This window comes from Pinus tabuliformis, chromosome Q (genome assembly GCF_031772625.1).
Source record: "Pinus tabuliformis cultivar Carrire ecotype Pingquan chromosome Q, CPIR1, whole genome shotgun sequence".
NCBI lineage: Eukaryota > Viridiplantae > Streptophyta > Pinopsida > Pinales > Pinaceae > Pinus > Pinus tabuliformis.
This window is the reverse complement of record NC_142296.1, coordinates 753,497,775-753,506,790: the sequence shown is the minus strand read 5'-3', so window position 1 is coordinate 753,506,790 and position 9,016 is coordinate 753,497,775. Positions and strand designations below refer to the sequence as shown.

At 36.2% G+C, this 9,016-nt stretch overlaps 2 protein-coding genes across 2 annotated transcripts; both read left to right on the top strand.

Moving 5' to 3' along the window:
- The first annotated feature begins 242 nt into the window (after nt 1-242).
- LOC149221709 (uncharacterized) lies at nt 243-1,556 on the top strand. The gene has a single exon (XM_089387454.1). The coding sequence runs from the start codon at nt 243-245 to the stop codon at nt 1,554-1,556; it is 1,314 nt and encodes a 437-aa protein (XP_089243580.1).
- A 71-nt stretch (nt 1,557-1,627) lies between these two features.
- Nucleotides 1,628-8,545, top strand: LOC149221708 (uncharacterized). The gene is made up of 4 exons (XM_089383018.1): nt 1,628-1,817; nt 4,265-4,411; nt 4,536-4,661; nt 8,134-8,545. The coding sequence occupies exons 1-4, from the start codon at nt 1,806-1,808 to the stop codon at nt 8,329-8,331; spliced, it is 483 nt and encodes a 160-aa protein (XP_089239144.1). The 5' UTR covers nt 1,628-1,805; the 3' UTR covers nt 8,332-8,545.
- Nucleotides 8,546-9,016: the final 471 nt, after the last annotated feature.

Genomic DNA, 9,016 nt, shown 5'->3' with positions numbered 1-9,016 from the left:
AACGTCTTTCCAGGGAAATGGCAAAAGTTGAAAAGCTACTTAAGGCGGTGCAAATATTTTGAAATAAAAAGAAGAGTATCCCCACCTTCGAATGCCTATAATACTAGATCAGTGAGTGCTGCGATCCGATGTAGTGTAGGGTTTAGTGGTTCTGCATGAGGGTTCAGGAAGATTCAAGGGGTTTATCTCAGGGATTTAAGCCTCCGACCGGATCAGTAGAGAGACTGTAAAATTGAGGTGCAATGGCTGTGTCTTCTTCACCTTCGACAGATTTCTCTTTCGAAGCCCAAGAATTAAGTTCGCTGTTATTGAATGCTTCCTCATCATCGTCTGATATTTTGAATTCATGCCGGGTCGTGGAATCCTTCATCGATAGGCACAGCTGGGATCAGACCAGGCATTTTTACATAACATGCTTCCCCGTTCTGCTCTGCAAGATCTTCGGCTTCGAGGAGGTCTTACAGCCATTCGGCATTGGCGGATGGATCGCGCAGACCTCTGAGCATTCCGCGAATGCGGTCGTAAATCTTCTCTCGCCGTCTGGAGCTTTGTTTTCGTCAATCTTTGCCGCAGACGAGGAAAATGTGGTTCGCTATGTGTTTCCATCCGAGCGCCTTCCGGCGTGGATTCGTCACATGCTTCAGTCGGAGAGGGGTTTGTATATCTTATCTGAAGTCTGCCCTGCTTTATTTAAAGACCGATTGAAGGAGGACGACCATGGAGGAGGATTTCAGGTGCAGTTGAATGCATTTGAGTATTTTATGTTTTGGTTTGCTTATTACGCTGTATGCAAAGATAATGATATTATGCATCGTTCGGATTCGGATGAAATGAAATTGGGGTTTAAGAAGGCTTCCCGGTCTCATTTCGAGAAATGGCCGTCTTCTCTGCATAGTTTGCACGGTAGCCATGACAATGGAAGGCCTGTGAAGTTCAATTCTAGCCCTTATTTGCATCTTCTGAATTTGTATCTACACAAATTTGTTCCTATATCTGATTTTTGTGCTCCCAGTGTGTCTGTACATCATTTTTTCGAGGAGAATCCATCGATATTTTCTCGCGCCGAGTTTGTTGTTCATACCTTTGTACAGTTTTGGTTAGTGAATGACGATTTTTCGCCCTTACCTTCACGGGTTTGCCAGTCTTTTGGTATTTTGTTACCTGTTAATAATCGATATCATAGGTATGGTCTCCCCAGTGTAGAAATCATAGAGGCTGTGAAAATACTGGTCAATTATGTAAGCAGTACTTTGTGTTGTCCTCAAGAAGAGTTGAATTCTGGATGGAGAGCTGCATCACAAATGGATACCTTGAGATTGAGGTCATTTTCCTTGCCACGGAGTAGTTTGGTTGTGCCTGCTACATGGTCCCTTCTGTTACAGAGGCCTTTGTACAGGTTTATATTACGAGCTTTCAGTTATTGGCCAGTAGGTGCTTGTCTGAAGAAGGCTACACACATTATTGATCTATGGTTGGATTATTTACAGCCTTGGAATATTGGTGAAGAAGGCGAAATGATGCCCGCTCTCGAAGAGGATCATTATTTGGAGGCATAGAATAAGATGCTTAGGGATAGGGATCAACGATTGTCTCCACTTTCAGGTAGCTTGCTTCAAAAGCAAAAGACTGGTACTGATTCTGTGTGATCATTAGTAAAAAGAAGCACGAAAGAAAGTTGTTATGGATATAATGATCATTGGCAAAACTATGTTCTGGCTAATTATCCTTTTTATAGCTCTCTTGTTGTTCAGTTTCTTGTATTTGCCCACAAGTTCGTGCACATCAATACCAAGGCAGTTCTTCAGATGACTCACAAGGTGCATTGCTCTTTCCTTTATTCTATTATGTCTTATTGATAATAGCAAGGAATAGATGAATAAACTTTGACACTTCAAGCAAGACCCCATGTTTATTTAAAGCAAGATCCAATGGTGGATTAAAGGTACTTATTTCAAGGTAGGATCAACAATTAGGATTATTATACCTAGGTTTTGTATCTAGAAAATTCAGACATGAGGAATTTACTTTTGGAAGTGTGAAAATCAATTAGTTGGAACTTCCTCTTGCATGGGAATAATCACATAGCAGGAAAGGAGAAAAAGTGTTGTCCAGATCCGAATGTAGATTGCTGCCTTTTAAATATTGAATTTGCCTTGCTGTCAGTGCTATATTAACAGAAAAATTCAACATTAACAACAAATGATCCATTCCTGATAGATTAAGTTATGAGCAGTCTTCATGCATGTAAATGTAGGCTTGAATTTGATATAATTGTTTATTAGTTTAACAGACAAAAAATGTCCTTGGTTTATTTTATAGGCGTTTAAACTATCTTTCTTATTTTGCACTCAAATGCTTTGTATGTGAAAATTACGTCGTGTTATTGAAACTTAATTTGGTTGTTAATTCAACAAACAAATAATTGTCTGTGGTTTAAATTAGAGACATTTAGATTAGCGTCTATTTTTTGGATCTCAAATGCTTTGTGTCTGAAAAATACCTATCCAACTTATTATTTTATGTTGACAAATTCATTGTAGTTTAAATAGTTGTAGACAAGATTTCCAATCAAATAGCTAAGCACACCATCTATTTACAGTCTTTTGTGGAGGGTCATTTCCATAAATTATCATGTCTATTGCTCGAGAAACAATGGGTAAATTCAGCCTGATGTCATTGCACTGAAGTTACTTCTATTTGATAATTCAGCGAGCAATTTATATGCTTCATGTTTTGGACGAGTTCTGCAAAGAAGGATTGAGTTTTGCATTTTACATCTGATAGGTACTTCGCTAACTTTGTATAATGGGCATAGATATTGAATGGATATGGACAAACTTGTGATCCCAACCCAAACCTGGTTTGACTATGCAATTTTGAAGAAAATGTTTTTTGGTATATTCTTATGCACTGTCAAGGGTTCTCAACACAAATTGGGAGTGATCATGTTTGCTGTCTTTATAGTATAATTGGGCTAGGAGGCTCATTTTACAGCCCAGTGTGAACGTGATGTGTAAGTATGTCCGTGCTCAACTTGGACTCTAGAGTTGACATGTGTCCCTCTTAAAATAAAAATAAAATATTCTCTAAATAGAAAAGTAATGTTGGCTATAATAAAAAAGAAAAAAAGAATATGCTATACATGTTTAATTAGTTATCCATTTGACCTATAATATAATTTCATGTAAAGTAATTAGAAGTAAAAAAAATTATGCGAGTAAGATGTTTAAACCTTATACTTTTCAAAAAATAAGTTAACACTTTATATAAATAAATTACTTGAATATCTATATTAATAACTTGTGTGAATATCAACTTATGTGAATCCGTGCTTAAGATGGATCCATGCTGGTAAATCATAATGCTTTTCTGACCAAAAAATGTCCTGAATGTGTGTAGTAAGACTTGAAGATCTATATCAATAACTTATGTGAATATCAACTTATGTGAATCCGTGCTTAAGATGGATCCATGCTGGTAAATCATAATGATTTTCTGACCAAAAAATGTCCTGAATGTGTGTAGTAAGTCTGTTGCTTTCAAAGAAAATTGAAGTCCTAAGTTTCTCAAATCTTTCCCTATAACTGTCTGGATAATGTTGATATGCCAATAGTCGGCATTCGTAATCCATTCTCAAGTCACATAACAAGTGAGTGCAACTCAATGTTACTTAGGTGGATCATGGTTGGGTGGGCAGTGGTCTTGCCTAAAACCTTGCGTTTCCTGCCAAGTTTGATGATTGTTTTTTAATGTCTTATTGAATATGTTCCTGGATTTCAATATTTCACTGTTTTAGCTTGATCTTCTAACAAGTTCACTTCTTTGATAACGGGAGCAGTTGGTGGTTATTATTTCTAATTTGTTTCTTTTATCCAGATAGAAACAATACTTGAAATCCAATTTACATTCGTGCATTTTCGTTGTATATTCATGATCACTTTAATTTTCAACAGGTTTGGTATTTGGCTGAGATTTATGTCAGTTTATACTGGAGTTCATAGTACATGTATAATTTTGTTTGTTAATGTATTTTCTGACAAGTATATCAAATGGGATTCAAAAGGGTGGACTGTGGTTATTCACAGTTGAATTTCCATGCGTATTTCATTGTATCATTAGAACTGAGATATGTAATGGCAATAACATCTTTTTCTGAACGTGTCCTTTGCAGTGTTACCTCTATTCTTTGCTTTTCCAGAAAATCGGTTTTATAATTTGTTAAAGTCTGTTGTATTCTAATGTAATATTTTGTTTTCATCTGTAGGTATTAAGTGTTTTGGTATCTTCAAAAGAGCTACTGTGTCTTATTCGAAGCATAGATTCGACATACAATGATGTGAAGTCGGGAAGTGCGCCATGCTGTTTTGACAGTTTGCATAAGGTTGTGCCTGCCATCCGAGAGCAGCTACAGGTCTTCCCTCTATGACCTATACAGTGTTCTGACGTAGGCTACCTTATCCAATGCACCATTTTTAAAAAGGTTTTGTTTGGAAAATGCCTCATTATATTAAGATGTTTCTTTGTGACTACTACAGGACTGGGAGGGTGATTTATCAAATTTTGAGAAAGGCAGTGAAATTACTCACTCTCCTTCGCAAAAAGAAACACCGATGTTGCAACTTTTCAGCACCAGTGATAGTGGAGGCCATCAAATGCTAAAGGTAAGTTTTGTGAATAGTTTCTCTTTATCTCTTTCTTTTTGTAAGACTCATTTGGTTGATGGATAGGTTTATAATTTATTCTGCCCGTACATCAAAATTGGAACCTTACAAAGATAATTCCTTACAAACATTTATGCCATTATAAGGAGGTAACTGCATCAGTAATTGTTTATATTAATTTTCCCAGAGAAAGATGTTCCCTTAACTTGCCCACATATTAACTGTTCCAAGTGAGGAAGTTGGTACATTGTCAGAGTGATGGAATCCCCCTTTCTCCCTCCTTTCCCTGTATTTTTTTTTCTGGGTGAGGAATGGAATTGACTTCTAGTTGAAATACCAGCTGGTAACTGGACATAACTACTTCGGAATAGATCCTGTAACCTCCCTAGGTATTATGCCTTCTGTAGAAAGGGTTGGGCAAACTGAGCTATACTATTGTGCTAAGTGTTCATTACATATGTACAAACATGAAATCAATCACTATCTTTATTGGGATTTTCTATAACTAAAATGGAAATGAATTCTATAAATCTTCCATACAAAAGGTTAGAATGACTTTAAAGCTCAGGTAGCTGGACATTATTTTATTCAAGAGGAGAGCTGTGTTGGAGTAGATTATTTCTCAATTTTTTGACCACACTGCAGAGCTCATCTTCAGGGTATAATTGAAGTTTGATTAAATTTGGGCTTGATAAGAACATACTTTTAAAAAATTGATTTCTGATTAATCTTAGCTGGATAATAACCTAGTTGTGATTTAATTTTGCTAGTTGGAAAATAATCTGCCATGGTCTGGATCTTCAACTTGTCCTGACGATGAACCACACTTGTTGGTTTGGAACGCGTTGACAAATGATTTATGATGTGATTTATGCCAAAAAATCTTCTCAATAATTGAGTTTCTAAACTTTATAGATGATTTTTATTTTTTATTTTTGGGAGGGGGTGGGGAGGTAATTTAAAGGCCTTTTATTAACTGTTGATGATCACATATTATCCAACCTTCTGTATGCCTCTGGTCTGCCACTAGGGAAACCGGACCATTGGCAATACAGGAGGTCTGCTGTCCAAAAATATACATTTTAAAAAAATATACTGAGTTCTAAAAAAGCCTACAGTGCCTTGGCTTAACAGCCACAAAATATAACACATAATCCTACTATAATAGTAAAGATAGAAAACATAAATTTTCATGAGGAGACTAGGAGGTGGAAACCTCCACATCTATGGGTGCTTGATCACCTGGACTGTCTAGATGAGTTGGGCCTTTGCCATGCAGTAAGACTGCTTTTATCCTTGTCAAATGCTTGTCCATGGCTTTAAATTCCAACTGCATCATGTTCATCATCATCAGAATTTTGTTTTTAGTGTCATTTTTGGAAAGGAGTACCCTTCCCTGCAGCTGTCTAGTTGTAATGGGACTGGTACATCTACTCTTGATAGATGACCTTTCAACAATGAAGCAGTGATACCTCTCAAATTTCCATTGCCATTTTCCCACCCTCAAATTCTAGTTCCAACTCACACGGCAATTGATGAGCTTTCGGGGTTATGTATGCCCTGAGGAGGCCCTACTGCAGATAGAATCCACCTCAGAAGTGCGTGCCCCGGCCAACTGAGGAGTAAGGACTTGACGAGAGGAAGAAAATAAAGAGACCTGAGTAGGAGCTGATCCCAAGAGGAGGGTAGCCCAAGATGGTCTGGTCCCTCTCTCACACCACACCTCGACAAAGCCTCACACCACCATAAACAAAACCAGAAAAACCATAAAGCAGCAAGGAATAACAGAGGATGCCCTGGATTCAGCATAATCAGATAGAAATTGCCATTCATGAATAACATTTACCATCATGAAACAACACAATGTGCCTTTGCAAAGCTTCCCAAATCTGAACTGAGACCTTGCAAAGATTGCTTTTCTCATGCGAGGCATTTGGTGGAGAGTAAAAGCATCATCTGAGATAATGAAGGGACGTACAACTGTGTACACATTCTCATGAAGTGGTGTGGTGGGCACATCTACCTTGCTGGGGTTAGATGAAGTTAATTTGATGTAAAGCATCAAAGAGGAAACATGACATCAATGACTAGTTAAATGTGTTGTTTAGAAATTAGACAAGGTTAGAGAAGGTTATATTGAAATTTCACATTGGGTTGGCCTATACTTCTACCCCTTTTTTGGTTTCTTCTCTTTTTTCAGCTTTTATTTGTTTACGCAGAGGAGAATTTGCATGTTTGCAAAAAGATGCTTTCAGAAACATCTTCATCCATCTGACAAATCTATAATTTCTCCATAAGTATACAAAAATGGTGAGGAGTGCAGAGTTCCTAAACTACTGGTCTGTCTGACCTTCTGCTGTTAAAACTTAAAGTTAGCTCTAAGAGTCTAAACAAAACAATTTGATAGTTAATTTTGTATGAATTGAAACTTCTGTGTCTACCTTAGATAAAATTTTACTTTGAAGCACATCGTTGTAGATTATACAACCTTTAGGCATACATATTTTCTTGATTATCTCTTCTATTTTTTGCCTCACACCAGATACTTCTAATTGATTTATTCCAAAGTGTGTTTCCATCAATAGTATCAATAGATTTTCGTATAGGGGACCTTGCTAAAAAGATCTTGCATTCTGTCCCTCGTACCTTATTTAAGAAATGCCACCCATTTCCAATGGAGTAGAGGCCACTTGTTTTCATTTTTATCTCTCCAAAGGATGTTTCTAATGATGCTCTCTAGATATTGTATAATTGTAGCAGGGGCCATTAGAATGTTGCTTTGATAGAGGGATATCTGATAGGATTGGCCAGTGTCCAGTCTCTTGCCGTATGTTTCAAACTTGACAGGTAAATAGGATAGGCCAATGGGATTGCTAACTTCATCAGTGTTGATGAGGTAGGGATGTAAAGATTGCCCTATCTCTTCTATTTAAGAAAAGCCCCATCTCTTGTCCGTCATGCCCATGGGGGAAGTTCAGTTTAGGTTTCAGCTTATTGTATAATACCAGTGTCCAGTAACTTGCCTTATGCTTCAAACTTGACAGATAAATAGGATGGGCCAATGGGATTGCTAACTTCGTCAGTGTTGATATAAGGTAGAGGCGTGAAGGTTGCCCCTGATAGAGGATATTACAAGTAGAGGAAGGTTCTCAACATGGCATTACTAAGTGATTGCATCCATCTAGAATTTGAAGAATTATATATTTTTGCTTGTCTCTGCATTAGATATGTCTACTAAATGCTTCCAGTTAATGGGGTATTGATTTGAGCATTCAATATATTTTTATTCTTTATCAAAGTATTCTTTTGTTGTATTTGTATTTTTCAATTTATGCCTTACGACGTTTCCTTTGCAACATCTGGTGCAAATGCTAGTATATCTTACCTCATTTTATGGTTAACATTGTATAACAAAAACATGCGTTGTGTTATGTAATTAAAACTAACATGTAATATTGATTTTTTTTGTCAGAATGCTATAGGTAATGATTGCCAAGACGATGATCCAAATTATGTTCAACATATATCAGGAGATGATGAGGATGAGGATGAGGATGATGGTGGTGAAGGAGGAGATGATGATGATAGTTGCGGTGTTGGTGATGATGTGGATCAGAGTAATGAGGATGGTCAAGATGATCATGAGGATGATCTTGGTGGTGGTAGCTAGGCATGCACATGCATTGTTTTTTATGAAGAAATTATTGTGTAGAATGACATTGTTATGTTTAGATGGGTGTTGTGAATTTACCCTATATCAATGAGACATTTTGATTTTGTAATCATACGATGAGTTTGATTTATGTATGTTGTTAATTTATTGTAGAATAACGATATTCATGAAATATTTTGATTTGTTAATCATATTTGAATTTTACTTGTTTTGATTAAAAATAATACTGATTTTATTAGTATTATGTTGCTATTTTATACATGTTTTGAAAATTGTTAATGACACATTGTTATTTTTTTTTATGGATGTTGTCAATTTCTCTTAAATTTCTTTACAAATGATTTTGAATTGTGATATCTGCTTTAATGATATTTAGAAACTATCATATATTTCACTATGAATCTATAAAGGGGGTCATATATGTAAAGAAAAATATACTCTATATAAGAAGTCAAATGTGGATGTAACCATGGATGCAAAATTGAAAGTAAAATTGGATGTTAAACTAGGAATTAATACAAAATGCAAACAATTGACATACAAAGTGTTTTAAATTAGAAGTGAAAAATTGTGCAATAGTTGACACAAAGAAGGGAACAAAACATGGCATACAAAAGGATATCAAATTGGGCAATAACAAGGACACATAAATGGGCACCAAATTAGATGCAAAAAAAGACAA